Genomic DNA, 21,352 nt, shown 5'->3' with positions numbered 1-21,352 from the left:
ATAACGAAGATCAACGAGACAAACTTTTAATCAGCGCCACAACAAATCGACTCTTGATTAAAAAGCATCAAGTTGATCATCGTCAATTTGAAACGATCGGATCTCAGTTTGATTAAAATGTGACTAATTGATACTTTGCAGCTGATGTCATTAAAATTCCCTGGGGGTTTAATGCTAATGTAGGCACTGCTCTGTCTGAAGCTCTGTTACTCAAGTTAGCTTTTAATATGAGCTTTATTTTAACACAATCTGACCATAAAGAACGGATTTAGCTGGAACTACAACAGATGAGCTGATTTGTGCTGTTAAACAAGTCTCTCACGCATAAAATTACAGCCACATGCTAGCTAGCGTTAGCCAACAGTTTTCAGTTAGTCACGCTCACCGTGTTTGTTCAAAATCAAACACTTAAACATGACCATAAGCGCTCGTATTGATTACAGGCTTCTTAAAATGTGTTGTTTAAATCCATTTTTTATTTTTCTTGAGTTTTCAGACAATCTTGAAACTTTTTGGACAGTTTTTGCTAATGTGTGCATTGCGTCTCCATGGTAACTGCTGAAAATTCCACTTTCGGCAAAAATCTAATGAGAGATAAGAGATAGATTGTATTTTGCTACTAACATCTGCTACTAACCACTCCAAAGAAAGACACATTTTTGCTTTTATAAACTTTTATTCATTTTACAATTTGATCATTTTGAAGTGGCCTGTCTCCATGGTAACAGTCACAAAACACCTCTGGTATTGTCACTGCAATAGCTTTCACTTTAGACTTGTCCCTTTTTCTCTTGCTCAATGGAAACTCGCCTTTTCCAATCAAACGTCCAATTTAAGGGTCCTGAAATATCCATGATTTTCTTTGTGAAGTTTGAAGAATCGTTAGAAGCTTCGCTGTATGTTTCAGTCCCGAACAGTCCGCCAGGGTCTGTCTCCTGCACAACACAAAGCAATTCACTGTCCGATTCAGGGCAATAGAAGGCCTCTAAACTATAGAGGGCGCTGTTCCTGGGTCTTCACGCCTTCTCCAGATCTTTATATTTCTTTCGGAGGACAGATACTTGGTCTTTGAAAAGTACTGGGTCCAAGCGAAACTGAGAGTGGACCAGCGGCATGTAGCCAAACCAGTTGGCAAATGAGTTCACACACTCCTGACGCTGGTTGAAATGTTCAGGGTTGGCCCATGGGACACTTTTGGTGCCCTAAAGAGAGAAAAACAAAAATAAATATCAATATAGACATAATAAACAAACTAAATTCAATCATGTCAAATTATAGACTATATATTAAAAAGGAGGTATTTTACTTATATCACCATGCTACCTTTTATGTTTTGAAAATGCTATATTCGGGGAAAACAACGTTAACATTTTAATATAAGTTTCCCCTTTCTTTGCTCTCCACGTTAAGTCACTCCCCCTTCAGAGCACTATCACAACACAATCAGCGTGCGTCCAGCTAATGAAACTACTGCACATCACATCAGGTTGTCGTGTACAGTTTTGTATCCTGCTTTTGTAAATTTGTGCAGAAGTGTCACGTGTCATGTAATTTCAAGTAACTGGTGACATCACAAAAGACTACCCTGAGTACAGCCAGGTGTTTCTGATTACAAACACCGCGTCAGTTTAAAGTGGGGATACCTGTCCATTTAATTAGAATGACAAAAAATGATGTGTCCTCTGTTAACCCAGGCTCAGTTGGGGTTGTAGTTCCTTTGTAAAGAGTTAGCAGGGATTTGAGGGAGAAAATCTATGGGTAGGATGCTGAGGTTAGAGCTACTAGAGGCTTAGAGGAAGACCAAAGAGGAGATGTACGCATGCAGTGAAATAGACAATACTAATATAATGCAGTCCTATAGACCTGAGGAATGGGCAGCTCCTTGTACTGTTTCCTTTGGGCCACTTTGATCGGAGGCAGGTGAGTGACAGCAGACACCAGGAAGTTCATCAGGATGTCCTCGCAGTTCGCTGTTCTGTCCACCAGGGTGCGCAGCGACTGGGGCAGGTAGTGAGAGAACAGGAAGTGGTAGTATCTGTTGGACACATGGAATGATGTATTTATCTTAATGTCATTGACAAATGATTGCAGAAGAGCAAACATACATTTACACAATCATGGGCACCAAAGTAAAAAGGCCGTGGTTCAAACCTGATTTCCAACAATGCATATTTCTAATGTGTCTTTGGGGAAGGCACTTCATGCATTTGTTACCAGTTGTGATTGCTTAAAGATTGGATAAATTGTAAATAAATAAATAGACTGTATCAAGCAATATTATCAGACCAATACATTATTGTTACTTGTAAGATTTGGATTAGAATAAATACTTTGGGTGAGTGGTTCCTTGATGTAATTATACTCATTCACTCAGACATTCATACACTAGTGAATGCAGAGACTGTGGGTCTGGTGTCTTGCCCAAAGACACAATGACAGCATTCATCTGTGGGAGCTGGTACTGCCAACCTGTGGGTCAGTGGATCTGACCACTCTACCAATGATTTTTTATTTATTTATTTATTTTTGTTGAGTGGGATTCAAACCTTCAGGTCAGAAGAGGAGCACTATCAACTGAGCTACTGTCATCCTTTACTGAGTATGGCTTTTCTCGGTGTAAAACATGCAGAAATGAGTATCTGTGTATGTACTTGGACAACCCATATTTATGTTGTAAAAAGTAACAGTAGGGTGCAAAGAAATGTTGTTGCCTAGTAGCACAACAACACTGAGCTACAGCGACCTTTGAACCCCCACCCTCAAAGTGCTAGAAACAATGCATGACTCATAGTTGTATATAGAGAAAATGTATTAATCTTAACTATATAGAGAAAAACAAGAAGTTGTAAAATGTTATGTGAAAAAGCACAGCAACAGCAATTATCCAGTAGAGATGAACTAAATCTTTGAAATGCCACCAGTCCTCTCCCCATTATGCTGTAAATTACATTCGATGTCTGAAAAGTGCAACATCCATCATAATAATTGTGTGTACCACATTTTACTGAAAATAATGAATGCAAAAATAAGTTATGAATTATATGACAATGTTCTATGTTCATTAAAAAGAGACTATAACAAAAAATGACTATATGTATGAATATATATATATATATATATATATATATATATATATATATATATATATATATATATATATATATATATATATATATATATATATATATATATATATATATATATATATATATATATATATATATATATAGAGAGAGAGAGAGAGAGAGAGAGAGAGTATAGATAGATACATAGCTAGAAAAATACACACACACACACACACACACACACACACACATACATATGTGTAATATTTTTTAAATTCTTGTCTCATTCTTCATTCAGACCTCATCTTGTGTCTCTTCTTGTCTCGTGTGGCCAAGGCTCAGAGGTGGGTAGTTACACTGAGTAACTTTTTAAAGAAACTGTACTTTTCATTGTACTTTTATAGCAGTATACTGTTAGTCCTATTTGAGTAATACTTTTATTGAAGTAACAGTACTCTTACTTGAGTAAAAGTTTTGGTTACTCTTCCCACTGTGAGCAAGACTACAAGTGACAAAAGCTTTATGTCGACAATTCATGGGTTTCAACTTCCTGTTATATGCTACATTTTGAGGATTCCTTCTTATTCAAATGATATAATATTTAGTTTTACATTAAATTCATCACTATGGCAATGGCTATCCTTTTAAAATATCATAATTTTGTGCATTATTTAATGTTTTGTCCTTCAAATTACGTTAAATTCTAAATCAGGACTGTACTAAATCTGAACAAGGAGAAACTCTTATCTCTCTTTCAGAACTTTCTCAATAACATTCTCAATATTGAGTTTTTGTCTCTGCTCTACTTTCTCTTAAAAACAACAATAAAAAAAAAACAACAACACAACAACTGTACCGTTCTTTCATGTTTTACACAGCGCACCTTGAAGCAACATTTGTCTGTTCTTTATTCGGTAAATTACCTCCAACAGATGACAACACTCCGCTCCATTAATCTGAACGTTTGTGTTACTAATTGAAACCACCACCGCTACAACACAGAAACAAGCCCCCCAGACACTTGGCTTTGGTTTGGTCCTCCTTCAAATCACCTTTTTCACAAACTCAATTACAATTTGGAAATTTTGGTCACACACCTTTTGCGATTGCTTATTATTTTTGTAGTATGAATAATCGACTGAGTACAGCAGATGCATCTACCTGAGGTGTTTAGTCCTCAGTTGTACACTCACACGTACTTAAATATGTTGACTTGACTAACTTTTTCATACATTTTTACTTCTTGGACTTCAATCCAATTCAATGTATTTTTCACAGTGTTCCACATTACAAGGCCACATACACACACTCATGTAACATACAGTATATACACATACACACACTCATGCTTCATACATACTACACAAGTGTATACTGTACACATACATTTTTCATTTACAGCTGTATGCCAGTATATAAGTGGCACTGTGAAAAACATACTGCTCCTTCAGATATGATTTTATTTATTATTTCAAAACATCAAATTGTATGAATTTAACATTAAAACCATAAACTTCAAATTTAAAATAATATGTTATGCCCAGCAGTTACTATCTTTTACTTTCAATACTTTTTCTTGAGTTACATTATTTTGAAGTAACTGTACTTTCACTTAAATGTGCATTATGTCACTTTTTTAGTTTGTCTTTGCTTAGAATGTTCCACAGCAAGGCATTAAACTTGTGTATCATGCATTTATTTATTTAATTGCAATTGTAAGCGTTTTATCACTCTAAAAATACCTAGAAACAAATGCATTCTTACTGGAAGTGGAGTCGCCTCTCCACAGATCTGACCTGTAACTTGCCCTGGTCGCTCTACCTCCTTGGAGATGAATAAGTAATAAGTATGTACTCTTAAAAGTTTCAGGCTGAGCAATAACATCTCCATGGAGACAAGCAGATGGCAAGTTGTACAAGTAAGTACAATTTTGAATTCTGTACGCACATCTGGCAATTACTAGATTTTTTTTTTTTTTTTTTTAAACTCTAGCCGTCCTGGCAGTAAATATCTTATCTAATCACATAGTTTTGACTTAGTGCTATTCTGAAAACCCCATGGCCTCAAATAGGGCAAAAGGGGTGTTCGTGCTATTCCCACAGAGGAGCAGACAGAAAGATATACTATGTTGATGTTATGTATCTGGGACAAGTATGGTATTTTTAGTACCCTTTCCCTGTGGTCCTAAAACTACCCATTTTTCAGGATTAGGCCCAAAAATATGAATGCAAGGCGTTTCAGTGATTACAACTGACCTAATGGGTGTCTTTGTTTAAATGTGAATAGATGTTAATTAGGGGAAATGAGGAATGAGCTACAATTAAAAAGCATTGTGTTCTGCGCAGACAGACTCACAAAACAACACTCAAAAGACGTAATACTGACCTCATTTAAAGGGCCCATGTTACACTATTTTCAGATCTGTTATAATATCGTTTCCTCATGTGCTTTTTGTTTCATTCACACATATTTACCACTCAGACTCTGCATATTTAGACTGAGTTCTTCTCTCAAACAGAAAACACTCTGTTCCACCTTGTGATGTCATTGAGTGGTGATACAGGAAGTGCTCCACTGTGTTTTTAAACTCCACACACTTAACTTGAATCATTTGGATGACGTCAAGCCTGAAATTGCCAATCTCTACTGATCTGATCTAAAGGTAAAAAAAATAGCTGTTAACTTGAAAACTACCATTTCATGACATCACAAGGTGGAACAGAGCGTTTTGAGCTTTGGCGATATAGACAAACTAATCATAAAGTGTTACTCAAACATGTGTGTTTAATATAGGACCTTTAAACCATTTTGTTTTTTTCGATTTGATTATTTTATGTTGATCTAAAGTAAATAATCGGTAAATGAAATAAATGAAAACTACACATTTTCCAAAGCAGCATATACGACTTTTATAGTTCTTATATTCACATTTGAGACAGAGTAGTGTTCACTCGTGCACACGCCTCACAGCAAACACTCCACTAAACTCTATTAACAACAGAGTTTCAAGGGGAGACACTAAATCTGTCCACTCTGCACTGACACATTTGAATATTTAATTCAATCCACCTGTATCCATAGACTTATACGGGACATTGTAACTGCAAAGGTCGTTTTGTCAAAATACATTTCCCCCATCGGGACATACAGATCACGACTAAACTTTACAGTCTTGTACTTAACAAAATTTTGACAAAACTTTCAGAAGGATTCTTTGATATCTAATTCTGTCTGGCGTCTGATTTATTAAACATCTAATTCCAGAAAAAGTTGGTAGTTTTCAGTGAGATTTAGTTTACTCAAGTACTAACTCAATAACTAAATAATCTGTGTATTTTAAGTATCTAATAAACAACAAAATGAAGCAAGAAATTGAATCCTATTTTTGAGATTTAAATGTCACACATAAAGAGCTTTATTTTAATAGGAAAACAACCCATGATGAAAAAGTTGTAATGCATTTTCCTTACATTTATGTGAGTGCACTACAGAAGAAGTTTCAAATTGATATCTCTACATATAAGTTTTGTTCCTGTTCACCTGCAGTGCCTCTCGTTAAATAACTGTCAGTTGGTGCATTGGCTGTTAATGTTTTTCTATAGATTTTCTCCTTTGTGCTGCAGCTTTGAACTTCTTGAAAAACCTCTACACAATTCAAATATTTTATAGTTACCGGTGGTAGAAGGCTGCTCCTGTCAGGATGATAGAGTAGTCGTTGGTCCATTTGGAGGTATAGCCCCAAACCCGTTTCACTGGGTCCCAGAAGTGACTCCGGGGGGGATATCCCACAATCCTCTCTGGGAAACTCCTCCAAACCAGGAAGGCAAAGTTCACCTGGAAATATGCACATGTCAGGATCAGATAAGATCTCGGAAGCTTATGGGGAGGAACTGTCATTGAGCTACTGTACTATAAGACAACTAAAGCAGGACTACACCAGGGACTACACCAGGGAAAGCACCAGGGACTACACCAGGGACTACACCAGGGACTGCACCAGGGACTACACCAGGGACAGCACCAGGGACTGCACCAGGGACTACACCAGGGACTACACCAGGGACTACACCAGGGACTACACCAGGGAGTACACCAGGGACTACACCAGGGAGTACACCAGGGACTACACCAGGGACTACACCAGGGACTACACCAGGGACTACACCAGGGAGAGCACCAAGGACTACACCAGGGACTACACCAGGGAAAGCACCAGGGAAAGCACCAGGGACTACACCAGGGACTGCACCAGGGACTACACCAGGGACTGCACCAGGGACTGCACCAGGGACTACACCAGGGAGTACACCAGGGACTACACCAGGGAGTACACCAGGGACTACACCAGGGACTACACCAGGGAGTACACCAGGGACTACACCAGGGACTACACTAGGGACTACACCAGGGACTACACCAGGGACTACACCAGGGACTACACCAGGGAGAGCACCAGGGACTACACCAGGGACTACACCAGGGAAAGCACCAGGGACTACACCAGGGACTACACCAGGGACAGCACCAGGGACTGCACCAGGGAAAGCACCAGGGACTACACCAGGGACTGCACCAGGGACAGCACCAGGGACTGCACCAGGGACTACACCAGGGACTGCACCAGGAACTACACCAGGGACAGCACCAGGGACTGCACCAGGGACTATACCAGGGACTACACCAGGGACAGCACCAGGGACTATACCAGGGACTACACCAGGGACTACACCAGGGACAGCACCAGGGACTGCACCAGGGACTATACCAGGGACAGCACCAGGGACTGCACCAGGGACTACACCAGGGACTGCACCAGGGACAGCACCAGGAACTGCACCAGGGACTACACCAGGGACTGCACCAGGGACTACACCAGGGACTATACCAGGGACAGCACCAGGGACAGCACCAGGGAATATACCAGGGACTACACCAGGGACTACACCAGGGACTATACCAGGGACTACACCAGGGACTGCACCAGGGACTACACCAGGGACTATACCAGGGACAGCACCAGGGACAGCACCAGGGAATATACCAGGGACTACACCAGGGACTACACCAGGGACTATACCAGGGACTACACCAGGGATTGCACCAGGGACAGCACCAGGGGACAGCACCAGGGAGTACACCAGGGACTATACCAGGGACAGCACCAGGGACTGCACCAGGGACTACACCAGGGACTGCACCAGGGACAGCACCAGGAACTGCACCAGGGACTACACCAGGGACTGCACCAGGGACTACACCAGGGACTATACCAGGGACAGCACCAGGGACAGCACCAGGGAATATACCAGGGACTACACCAGGGACTGCACCAGGGACTATACCAGGGACTACACCAGGGAGTACACCAGGGACTACACCGGGGACAGCACCGGGGACAGCACCGGGGACAGCACCGGGGACAGCACCAGGGACTACACCAGGGAGTACACCAGGGACTGCACCATGGACTATACCATTGTTGGACCAAATCAAGGCCTAAACCAGGACAAGGGCTGCAACTACTAAATACTGATGATTGCCACCCAAAGAATGTAATGTACAACACTTGGTGCATGTACTTTAACCACAAATCTTTCTCTGCACACTTTTGTTTTTGCTAAATTATTTTCTTTTTTTCTAAATTTGATGTTCTGATTCACAGTTTGAGACACACACCTCACTGGTCAGCAGCACTGTGTCCTCGTCCAGGCTGAGCACCGCCTCCGTCTCTATAGAAACGTGAGGAAGGAAGCGACTTGTGGTCTGAGGGAAAAAGAGAGACAAAAGGTCAGTATGGAAGAGTAAAACTGATAATACATTTGTCTAATAAACTTATGGAGATTTACAGTAAGTACTTTATCTAAAAATATTATTCAAGTAGTAGGTGGTCTCATGTACTTATAAGTAACTATGAGTAAGTTACTATGGCCAGACCACGTTGTCAAAGCCTGATCTTGTCTGATTTCTGAAGCAGGGCTCGGGCTGGTTAGTACTTGTATGGGAGACTGTTGGAAATATCAGGTGCCACATTCCCTGTTTCATTCTCTGTCCCAGGGCAGCTGTGGCCACAATAGTATGAGTATGGAGTGAATGAATAATGCACAAAATTATAAAGCAACTTTCAGCGTCTAGAAAAGTGTTATATAAGACTAATTCATGTATTTCTGCAGCAGTAACCACACAAACATTAAAGGGCCCGTATTAGAATATATTTTTTTAATCTATGTTATAATGTTGTTTCCTCATCATAAACAGACCTGGAGTTGTGTTTTGTTTCTTTCACTAATGTTTAACATACAAACTCTGCATATTCAGGCTGACAAAAAACACTCTGTTCCACCTTGTGATGTCACGTGGTAATACAGGAAGTGCTCCACTGTGTTTTTTAAACCCCAAACACCTTCACTAAAATCATTTGGATGATTTCAGCCCTGGAACTGATGCTACTGATCTCTACTGAACTAAAGGTAAAATGTACGGTGGCTGTTGACTCAAAAACTACCACTTCATGACATCGCAAGGTGGAACAGAACGTTTTGAGCTTTGGAGATGTAGATAATTTACTCAAACATGTGTGAATGAAACAAAACACAGCTCTAGGTATGTTTTTGAGGAGATATCAGGGCTTAAATCAATTTTGTGTATCATAGGACCTTTAAAATGTAAAAAAAAACCCATAAAAAAAAATATATATAAAACTCCTCTTCCATTTAATTTAATATAACTTTTAAAACAAAAGCATAATGGTAATGGCAGTAGCAGTCGTAGTGATCAGCAGCATCCTGATTTGATATATAGCTTAACATTACTGCTACTTAAAGGGTGTACTTCCACTTCCACTCTTGTTTTCCTGAGTCGCAGCAGATTGAATAAAGATTTTCCGTGCGTCTGTCTTGTCTGGAGCAGATTGTGTTGAGTGAGTGAGAGATGATCACGTTACAGTTTAAATCAGGCTGAGTGACTGAGGTAAGTGTATCTCTATAGATTTTAGCCTCAAGAAAAACGGCAGCGGAAAATGCGGGAGGAAGCGGAGGATACAAGATACAGGGACATTTAGGAGCGAGGCGTCGTATGAGTGAGTGGACACAGCGATGAAAAAGAACGGAACAAACTACACAGAGATGTATAGACCAGTGTCACAGCGCTAACATCTTAAACTCGATACTGAGGGATTGACTCCATTCTCGATACCGATTACAATATTACAACGAAGATAAAACATGCTCCTTTTTAGTAATAGAATGTAATTTTCATACACAAAATGATAGTACCTTCTTTATGTTTTAAGATCTTATACTTGTTCTGATAAAGCTCAAAATGACACAAAAAAACTGTTCAAGAAAGCTCAAACTTTGTCCTGTTAATTTGATTTTTTGCAGCATCGACACGTGCTCAATTTTGATATGAGTATTAGTATTCGTGCTGAGTAGTATTGCCGATACATGATACTCCTAATGTGGGCTGATCATTCTTTTCAGGAAAACTATATATTTTGTGTATACCTTATTTTCTGGACTATAAGTCGCACTTTTTTTCTTTTTTCTCTTTTTTTTCTTGTCCGGGTGTACGACTTATACTCAGATGCGACTTAAATGTGGAATATAAGTCGCATTTGAGTATATAATTTCACATCTTCACACTGACAACCTGACAATTGTGTTTTTTTCTTCACTGTTATGCATTTTTTGACTTACACTCTGGATCGACTTATAGTCCGGAAAATACGGTACAAAAGCACAGGACTGGGCTTTTACATTTTACTTTAATTTTCACTGCTCAAGGAAACAAATTGGGAATGTCTATTTAGAATGTTTTTGTTTTTTTATGTTGAAGTTAACCCAAATCTTTTATATCTTGTTCGTACATTGCATTTTTACAATCTACTGTTATGTTCCTGAGTCAAAAATAACTTGTGTTTGGTATATATGTAGGGAAAGTAGGTTCAAATGATAAATAAATGAATGGATGGATGGACAGATACTTGGTCAATACTTCTAGCTGATTGAGTTTCATCCATCTGTGTACCTGTGCATTATACCTCATAGTACTTGTGTGTACAGATGTTAAAGTGCACGTCTTACCTTCCTGCGTCCGTCTGTCACTGTGAGGGGCACTGGCATCGGGGGCCACTTACTACGACTGGGAGGAGGCTTCTCGCTGTTCCACAAAATGATGATCTGAAAACACAGCAACACACTCATCACTATGTACGCTTTTTAAAATTACACTGCTTAATCTTTCTGACCACTTGCTTGTCCCCATGGTGATGTTATGCTTTGCTTAAAAAGGGGGGTGTTACGCAAAAGTTGATGCTTTTTACCACGTTATAATGTTGTTCCCTCATCAAAAACATGTCTGTGGAGGTTTTAGATGGGATCCATGCATGTCTGAGTATTTAAGTGATCTCTTCTGGGTCCAATTCGAACCCTCCTTACGTTTCGTTATAAGATTCTGTACAAGACTCCGCCCACGAGCCTACGTCACCCACGCTCCCACACGACAAGTCTCCATAAATATACAAAAACATGATGCAAAACTGTACAACTCAACAAACCTGCTGTGATGTGCAGTAGTTTCATTACCGGGACGCGCGCTGATTGTAATGTGATAGCGCTCTGAAGGGGGAGTGACTTAGCACAGAGAGCAAAGGGAGGGGAGACTCAGAGCATCAATATGTTTTTTTTTTTTTTTTGATAAAACAATAAAAGGCAACACGGTGATCTAAATATGTCAACAACAAACAAAATCCCCCCGCTTTGGAATGTTCCATAGCAGGGCATTAATCATTATTATTAAAACCACAACAAAAATACATTGTTACTGTAACTGCACTTGCCTCTCCACAGATCTGACGGTCTGAGGTACATTTGTAGTATGTATGGGACCTGTACGTGCATTGTGATACCTGAGAGCAGTACTTGGACTTGGACACGACCTGCAGCAGCTTCATGATTGGCTGAGACTGAGACACCAGAGGAGAGACAGCGTGGATCACCGCAGTGAACTCCTGACCCGGACTCACTCCTGAACAACAAATCAGAAACGATAGGCCTGTTGATAACACTAGAACTATAAATAGAGACATACAGATAGAGTTAGACACAACATAATGATAACACTCTTTGCAATGAAATGTCATGTGTCTTTTAAACAGAGTTGCTGTATAAACTGTAGCACGCAATGGATCAGGGGATTTCATGTTAGTTGAAGAAGACATATGCTGCATTCATGTGGTTCTTGGGAACTCGGGAAAATGAATGCTCGCACAAGTTGGAAAAAACAACTCAGGAACTCGCGTGAAAACGAGCAGCCCGACTGACATCTCCTGCTGTGTGGAGACGGACAAAATTCAGCACATTTTTCACTTTATCTTAAACATTTGAGCTCATATCATAAAGTTTGAGGGAAGGTTTGTGGAAAGGTTCTATATGACACAAAATGTACTCCTGTGAGCTTTAAGGCAGGTTATAATGTTGCTATCTCATCAAAAACAGACCTGGAGTTGTGTTTTGTTTCATTCACACGTTTGAGTAACTCTTTATTATTAGTCTGTCGACGTCTCCAAAGCTCAAAATGCTCTGTTCCACCTTATGATGTCATGAAGTGGTAGTTTTCAAGCTAACATCTACGTTTTTACCTTTAGTTCAGTAGTAGATTAGCAAATGCAGGGCTGAAAGCATCTAAATGACTTCAAAAACACAGTGGATCACTTCCTATATTACCTCATGACATCACAAGGTGGAACAGAGTGCGGGGTTTGTGTGTTAAACATGTGTGAATGAAACAAAACACAACTTCAGGTCTGTTTGTGATGAGGAAATAACATTAGAATAAATCAGAAAACAATGCAATATGGGCCCTTTAACAAATTGCACATCGTTAACTAGTGTCAGCTAAAGTAAAATAAAAACATTAACGTTAAGCTTTTGAGGAGGTTAACAACAATAAATCTTCCTAGCTCCGTTAAACGCTGTTAATGAGCGACTCCAATGATTTTATTATCAGTAACATCAAAATCCAGACATTCTGAGATAAAAGCACATGAACACAAATACGTCAGAACCCAACATTTCATTTTGTTTGAGTGTAGCATATTATTATTATTATTAGGCTATAATTCCAATTTGAAGTCTTTTGTGGTCATTCAGTCACACTTGATGTATTTGATGCTTTAGTAGTTTTCAGAGGTGAGGGCAGAGTTACTCAAGGGAATTATACATAAGCCAAAGTCATAGAATGTATATATAAAAGGACAGAGCTAGAAGGTGAGCATCGACTCTGGCTCCAATTCACTTTACATTGAAAAACGGTGGCCCCTCTCTCTGTAACTGCCGCTGTCAGACTCGTCATTTTGGTCTTAAAATGTTCGTATTAACCCGCTCTACATCGTTGGTTGCTATGATACTCGCGGTCGAAATTCCAAATATAGAACTCAGCTCCAAATCCGCCGCTATAACCGCTAGCCTCGATGAGCTTCATTTGACTGGAGCTAAACGCTATCGGTAAAGTCACACTCCTTTAGTCCACTTCTTTATACAGTCTATGGCCAAAGCAGTTACTCTTCTATGTTTTTTACACTTGGATTACTTGGACTACTTCAATCTTCTACTTGTAGTTTTCATGTTTTATATAATTCCAGCTTCATCTCAGGATTGTCCCTCTTGTCTGCATCTCTATATAAGTTTTATATTCTCATAAGCATTTTCAAAACATCATTACAGTACACTCAAAACAAGTAAAACAGACTTAAAATGGCCGCTGAATAAACCTAGCGTAAAGGCCCTCAGACTTCCACCCACTCGTGTAAATACTTCATTATGTCTGAAGCACCTCTGATTACAGCGTCTGCCTCCCGCGTTCGCAATATCACCGCCTTTCAACATGGAGCACTGATTTGATGTGTGCGCATAGTTTGTTGTTTAGTTTGTGTAAAAGCTGAACGATTTTGGAATAATATCTATTTCTCTTGAACACGCACTGCAGTTAGATTAGGTTGGTTTTAAAGGTCCCGTATTGCGCTATTTTCTGATCTATGTTCTAATGTTGTTTCCTCATCACAAACAGACCTGGAGTTGTGTTTTGTTTCATTCACACGTTTAACACACAAACCCTGCAGATTTAGACAGTTTTTCGCTCAAACTGAAAACACTCTGTTCCACCTTGTGATGTCATGAGGTGATACAGGAAGTGCTCCACTGTGTTTTTAAACTTCACACATCTTCACTAGAATCATTTGGATGATTTCAGCTCTGGAATTGCCAATCTCTTAAAAAAAAAAAAAAAAAGGTAAAAAGTAGCCGTTAACTTTAAAACTACCACTTCATGACATCACAAGGTGGAACGGAGCATTTTGAGCTTTGGAGATGTAGACAGACTGAGAAGGATTACTCAAACATGTGTGAATGAAACAAAACAAAACTCCAGGTCTGTTTTTGTAGCAGTAACAACATTATAACCTTTTAAAAGCTTACAACAGTCAAATTTGCATAATGTAGGACCTTTAACATCAGGATTCTGTTCAAAGTTCCAATTTTAAACAACACATTTAGGAGAACTGACAAAAAGACTGAACTGCTAACTTCAGAACATGTTTGCACAGATATAAACAACAAGGTTAGTTAGTTTTATACAGAATAAAACAGGATATTTTGTTGTTTGTAGAGGAAATTCCAAAATGGCAGCCTTTGCGACGTGCTAATTGCGTCCGTTCAAATTCTGATTTTGATTGAATGGCGATGAATCTTACAGTAGTTTGTGTTGAGTGTTTATTACTCACCCAGGCCCAGGTAGTAGAAGGGGAAGTGAGCCAGGTGCGTCGAATACTCAGGCAGGACAAACAGACCTCCGGGTAAAGAGTTCCACATGTATTTGTTCCGGGAAACGTGAGAGAAAACGCGATCCTTGATGATCTGTGGAGACAACATGGAGGATTGTGAGTCGGTGGTGGTTCAGAGGAGAAAGGATGAAGTGGGGATAGAGCAGACCCCCCACTGTGAAACAAAATGACAGTAATAACAATTAAAAAAAAAAAAAAAAAGTGCCAAAACATACTGAATCGTATATCAGTATATTTCGTTTTACTAAAATATACTGTTTTAAATACAGGGAAAAATGTAAACACACTGCCCTCATTTCAGAATTACCACTGGGTTAAAGAGTGGGTATCTAGCTAATAATTTATGGTTAATGTGACGTGCATATTTTTGATTATCCAAAAATATCCCTTTCAAACTATATTTCAACAGTTTTAAAGGGCCTATATTACAGTTTTTATGATCTATGTTATAATGTTGTTTCCTCATCTCGAACATACTGATTGTGCTTTGTTTTGTTTCATTCACACATGTTTAACACACAAACCCTGCATATTTAGGCTGAGTTCATCTCTCAAACAGAAAACACTGTGTTCCACCTTGTGATGTCATGTGGTAAAACAGGAAGTGCACCCTTGGGTTTTAAAACTCCACACAACTTCACTGTTAACCTGAAAACTGTAGCTTGATGACATCACAAGGTGGAGCAGAGCATTTTAAGCTTTGGAGATGTAGACAGACTAATAATAAAGTGTTACTCAAACATGTGTGAATGAAACAAAACACAACTCCAGGTCTGTTTTTGAGGAGGTAACTACATTATAACATGACTTAAAGCTCACAACAGTCCATTTTCTTTAATATGGGACCTTTAATGTACAAGATGATAATACAAATTGAGTAAAATGTTTTGAGAACTAGAAACATCAAATCTGCTCTGATATGGAAATCTAAACATTTAAAGATTTAATATTTAAAAAGTTATTGTTGTCTGCTGTTCCTTATCCCCACTACCAGCAGGGGGCAGCCTTATCTTCCCATCAGACTAGAGCCAGAGTGCAACCGTCTCCTCTGAGCTCCTCTCTCTTTCTCTTCCCCTCTCTCCTGTCCATCCTCTTTTGTGCTCTCCTCTCTTCCTTCTTCTCTCACTACGTCCCTCTCCCTCCATCACTCTCTCTCCATTCTTTTCTCATTGTGTCCCTCTCTCCATTTCTTCCCATTCTCTCTCTCTGTCCCTCCTCATTGTCTCACGCTCTTTCTTTCCCACTCTCTTATTTTTTCAGACTGTCTCCCTCTATCCCCTCCCCTTCTCTCTCACTCCCTCTCTACCTGCCACTCGCCCTCTCTTGCCCTACTCTCCCTCCCTCCCTCCCTGCCTCCCCCTCTCTTTCCCTTCTTTTCTCACTGTCTCCCTATATCCCCATCCCTTTGCTCTCCCTCCCTCACTCTCTACCCGCCCCTCTCCCTCTTTTCCCCTCTCTCTCCCCCTCTCCTCCACCCTCTCCCCATCCTACTCTCTCCCTCCCTCTCTTCCCCATCTCTCTCCTTCCCTCCCTCACTGTCTCTCCCTCTCTTTCCATCTCTCTCCTTTTGTTGTCACTATCTCTCTCTATTTCCTCCCCTTCTCTCTCTCCCTCAGTCTCTATCTGCCCTACTCCTACTCTCCCTCCCTCCCTCTTCTCTCCTCTGTCTTTTTATCCCCCTACTGTCATTACCCCCCTCACTATCTCCCCGCCCCCATCTCTTCCCCTCCTTCGATCTCTCCCTGTCCACCTCCTCTTCACTCTCCCTCCTTCTCTTACCCCCCCATCTCCACCCCTTTCTCTCTCTCCCTCCCTCTCCTCCTCCTCTCCTCCCTTTCTCCCTCTCTACACCCTCTCTCCCTCCCTCTCTCCCACCGTCTTTCTCTTTCTCTCCCTCCCTCTCCACCCCTCTCCTCTCTCCCTCTCCTCCTCCTCTCTCCCTCCACCCTCTCCCTCCCTCTCCTCCTCTCTCCCTCCATCTCTACCCACCCTCTCTCTACCCCCCCTCTTTCTCTCCCTCACTCTATCTCTACCAACCCTTTTTCAACCACTCCCTCTCCACCTCCTCCTCCCTCCCTCCCTTCCTCCCTCCCTCCCTCCCTCCCTCTCCTCCTCCTCTCTCCCTACACCCTCTCCCTCCCTCTCCTCCTGTCTTCCTCTCCTTCCCTCTACTCCTCTCCTTCCATCTCTACCCATCCTCTCTCAACCCCTCTCCCTCTCTCCCCCTCCCTGCCTCCCTCCCTCCTCCTCTCTCCCTCTCCTCCTCCTCTCTCCCTCCCTCTCCCCCTCTATCTCTACCAACTCTCTTTCTACCCCTCCCTCTCCATCTCCTCCTCTCTCCCTCCCTCTCCTCCTTTCTCCCTCCCTCTCTCTCTCCCGCCATCTCTACCCACCCTCTCTCTACCCCTCCCCCTCTCCCTCCCTCTCTCCCTCCCTCCGCTGTACGTATATAAGCAGCTTATCACAAACCTCCACACCCTCTGCTTTATCATCTCCACTGACGCCGACTCACCAGGGACCACCACCAACCCGTAAAAACACAGACTTGTTTAGATTTCAAAATTATTGCACTTCAATCGCACATCTTTTAAAATATATATTAAAAAGCCTCGCAGAAGGTCAGACGGTGGCGTTTTCATGTGTGGTCTAAAACGTAAATTATTTATGAGCGGCTAGCTTTGTTATGCTAACCGCTGGTGAAAGAAAAGATGATAAAGCAGAGACAGAAGTAACAGTATTCATGTGATGCTAATGCTGTCCACGCTAATGCAATGAGACAATACAGGAATGAACAAAAAACATTATGTAAATTGAAATGCTTTAAATTGGTCCCTGTAAATTATAATTCTTTGATTGATTGTCTGAGGTACAAACAGCCCTAACATAATGACCACTTTGTATTAAAATATAGCCCTAAAGATAGATATAACAGAGAGATACGGTTTGAAAAAGGTAAATCCATGTCACCAATTTAGATTTTTTTTTGTGGAATTTTATATAGAATGTAAAAAATAAATATCTACACAAGTTGAAATGAGTCAAAATTCTTATTCACATTTTTCAAAGTTAATCAAGATCTAGATTTTAACATTTTAATAGTTAATTTTAACCATTCACACTCTTTTCTGCATCGCTTGAGAAAAAACTAAAACTAAAACACAACTCTGTCCACATTAGTCCATTTTTCCCACAATCAGGGAATAATTTAGCTCTATAAAATGCTTCCTTAGATTCTTTTTATATCATTTGGCTGATATATCTGGACTTTTTAACGTATTGACTCCATAGTAATCTCCAGCATAGTTTGATATTTTGTTTTGGTCATTCTTCTTCTGCACAAAATGTAACTACACAGCTTACAGAATCTGGGGGAAATAATCAAAATCTGCCCTTCATATCGGCACAAATATATCGGTAGAGCTTATTGGCCATGAGTTGATCTCTATTCTACACAATCGGTATCGGTCATGACAAAAATCTGTATCATCGATTTCTATACAGCTCCATGCACAACACATTATGAAGCACTTTGTACTCTGACGCCTTTCTAACACATCGATTTCTTCAGCAGGTTACACAGACTGGCACAGGCAAGTGTCATTGATTTCATGATTTCTGTGTGGAGTTTGCATGTTCTGCTGCACGCTGCGAAGTATCCAGTTTAAAATGTACTTAAGTAAAGTACAGATACCGAAAATATTCACTTAAGTGCAGTGCTTTACTACTTTTACTTCATTACGTTCCACCAGTTATGATTGGACACAATTATCCACATTTGTGACTGAACTCATCTTTTCTGACTTGTTTCAAAAGTAAATCTGAAACCAGAACATGCACAGTGTCTGAAATCATCCATCTTCTTCAGACAGGTTGCCCCGGCGACCTTAAAGGAAATGTCAAACGCAGAGGACACGTTTCTCTACCAGGACAATAGATCGTCTTAGTCATGTGAATTATCATTATTTTTAATGTAACAAACTGTAAACAACGCAAACATCGTTAAGACTAGGCCTGTCATGATAATCACTATATCAACTTATCCACTGGTCTGACACAGAGAGAGGCCAGTTTAAATATAAAGTCATACTGCACTTTCTCTGTATCAGTGTTGGTTCTACTTTATGCTTATTGTTTCCTTTGCATTGTTGTATTCTTGTTCTTAACATTGTTGGTGTTTTTCTTTCTGTTGCAATCTAGAGATGCCTCACTACATCTAAATTATTGTCAGTGACCTTTTACTGCATTTGAATTGAATTGAATGAGTCTATGTGTATTTATATGTATGATTGTATATGCATGTGTGTGTATATATGTGTTTATGTGTATATGTGTACAGGTATATATATGTATACATGTATTCTTTTTTCTTCTTTTCAACTGAATAGGAAGCTTAAACAAAGTATTTAATGTATGTCTTAAATTAAGATAGGGGTGGGATTTAATAAGTTTTCTTCTTCCCACTCCTTTTCGAGCTTATATAAGGACTAATTTGTGAAATGTGCTTTAAATGTACCCGATATATGTGCTCAAAATAAATAAATAAATAAATGAAAATGAATGAAAATATTTATGAGTACATGTCGGTATATTTCCTTTGTACTTGTGGAATTTAAAAAAAATATTTTTAGGTACTAGGATGAGATTTAAACTGTCGAGGTTTGAATCATGAACTTGTATGAGTCCATATAAATACAAACTAGCTACTGAAGTGTTGCTTTCTGTTATTTCTTTACTACAGTTGTATGTTTGTTTTTTTTTTGGTTTTTTTTTACAATTCTGTACATTTACATTTATTTTTTTTGGGCATAATTCCACTTTACAATCAATATTTATCATCTATATTTACTGCAGCAATATATCACACTTCAAAATATGTTATTGTGACAGACCAAACTAAGTCATGACCTTAAACTCACCCATTCACTAAAACCTTGTTCCTTGGTTTCTGGGAACATGGGACAACATAATTGAAATTTAATTAAACACTTTCCTTTCTGCATTTGTCCAAACCAGCCTCGTCCAAGTCCAGAATGGGCAGCTTCACTTTCGTAAAAGTAAAAACAGCTACAAAAACAACACCGCTTCGTAAACACCATCTTCGTCAGGACCTTTTTGTGGTTTGGTGCTCCGGTCCTGTCATCTGCTCCTGTCTCCAAACCTTCTAAGCCAGTGCACCCTTCTATCTGCGTGATTACGGGTTTGCAGTTTTACTATGAGTGCGCACAACTGTAGTGAAAAGTCGAGGGAAATGTGTTCAAAGGGCCTCACCTCCGGACGGCCTTGTAAAGAAATTCCCAAATGTGTAGTAATATATAAAGATCATATATCATTAAGATACAGATATGAGTTATGACTTGTCAGGTTTGGGTTCACTGCAAAAACAACATGAAAGCAACATAAATATCACATGCTCGTCTCCGTGGAGATGTTGCTGTTGTTCCGCAGTATGAAATAACATAAATCTAGTGTGTTTATTCAATTACAGATGTTTTAATAGCTGAAAAATAACCCTGAAAACATGCAGTCTGTAATATGCTTGTCTCCATTTAATGCCATAACATGAAACATTCCAGGCAAAGCGATAACATCTCCATGGGGACGATGTGGTGGACGCTAGAAAGTTTACATAGCAAACCTTTAAAGGTCCTATATTACACAAAATTGACTCTTGTGAGCTTTAAGTCATGTTATAATGTTGTTATGTCCTCAAAAACAGACCTGGAGTTGTGTTTTGTTTCACACATGTTTGAGTAACTTTTATTATTAGTCTGTCTACATCTCCAAAGCTCAAAGTGCTCTGTTCCACCTTGTGATGTCATGAAGTGGTAGTTTTCAAATCAACAGCTACTTTTTACCTCGAGTTCAATAGAGATTGGCAATTCCAGGGCCAAAATCATCCAAATTATTGTGTTGAAGGTGTATAGAGTTTAAAAACACAGTGGAGCACTTCCTGTATTACCACCTGATGACATCACAAGGTGGAACAGAGTGTTTTCTGTTTGAGAGAAGAACTCAGCCTAAATATACAGGGTTTGTGTGTTAATATGTGAATGAAAAACACACAACTTCCGGTCTGTTTTTGATGAGCAAACAACATTATAATAGATCAGAAAATAACGTAATAATGCCCTTTTAAGTCTTTTACAGAAACCACATCAGAAATAGAAAACGTGGTACCAAAATTAAGGCTATATTTGTATAAGTATTAATCAGCCTCTAACCTCGAGTGTTGTGAGAACAATTTTATCAACAGAGGAGAAGTAGGCCTCCCACAGCATCTGCGTCCTCTGTCTCAAGGCCAGGATCCTCTCGTTCCCCACAGCGCGCACAGTGGACGGGACCTGCAATTACAACAAAGCGTTACTTATTTCTATACAGGTGGGCTACACATGGTCTAATCTACAATAAAGTGTTGTCATGACTACAGATGGGATAATAAACAGAAATATCG

General features: G+C 39.8%; 1 protein-coding gene across 1 annotated transcript in view; it reads right to left on the bottom strand.

The window, feature by feature from the left end:
• Positions 1–661: 661 nt before the first annotated feature.
• ext1c (exostoses (multiple) 1c) overlaps positions 662–21,352 on the bottom strand; it is a 176,044-nt gene continuing 155,353 nt past the window's right edge. Inside the window, exons 5-12 of the mRNA XM_033975063.2 lie at positions 21,123–21,242; positions 14,842–14,974; positions 11,971–12,089; positions 11,147–11,242; positions 8,742–8,828; positions 6,739–6,899; positions 1,864–2,035; positions 662–1,202 (exon numbers count right to left, since the gene is read on the bottom strand). Of these exons, the coding sequence (XP_033830954.1) occupies positions 1,017–1,202; positions 1,864–2,035; positions 6,739–6,899; positions 8,742–8,828; positions 11,147–11,242; positions 11,971–12,089; positions 14,842–14,974; positions 21,123–21,242 (1,074 nt within the window). The 3' untranslated portion in view covers positions 662–1,016. The remainder of the gene's footprint in view (positions 1,203–1,863; positions 2,036–6,738; positions 6,900–8,741; positions 8,829–11,146; positions 11,243–11,970; positions 12,090–14,841; positions 14,975–21,122; positions 21,243–21,352) is intronic.

Source organism: Periophthalmus magnuspinnatus, chromosome 11, assembly GCF_009829125.3.
Source record: "Periophthalmus magnuspinnatus isolate fPerMag1 chromosome 11, fPerMag1.2.pri, whole genome shotgun sequence".
In the NCBI taxonomy this organism is placed as follows: domain Eukaryota; kingdom Metazoa; phylum Chordata; class Actinopteri; order Gobiiformes; family Gobiidae; genus Periophthalmus; species Periophthalmus magnuspinnatus.
This window is presented reverse-complemented; position numbering and strand designations above follow the sequence as displayed.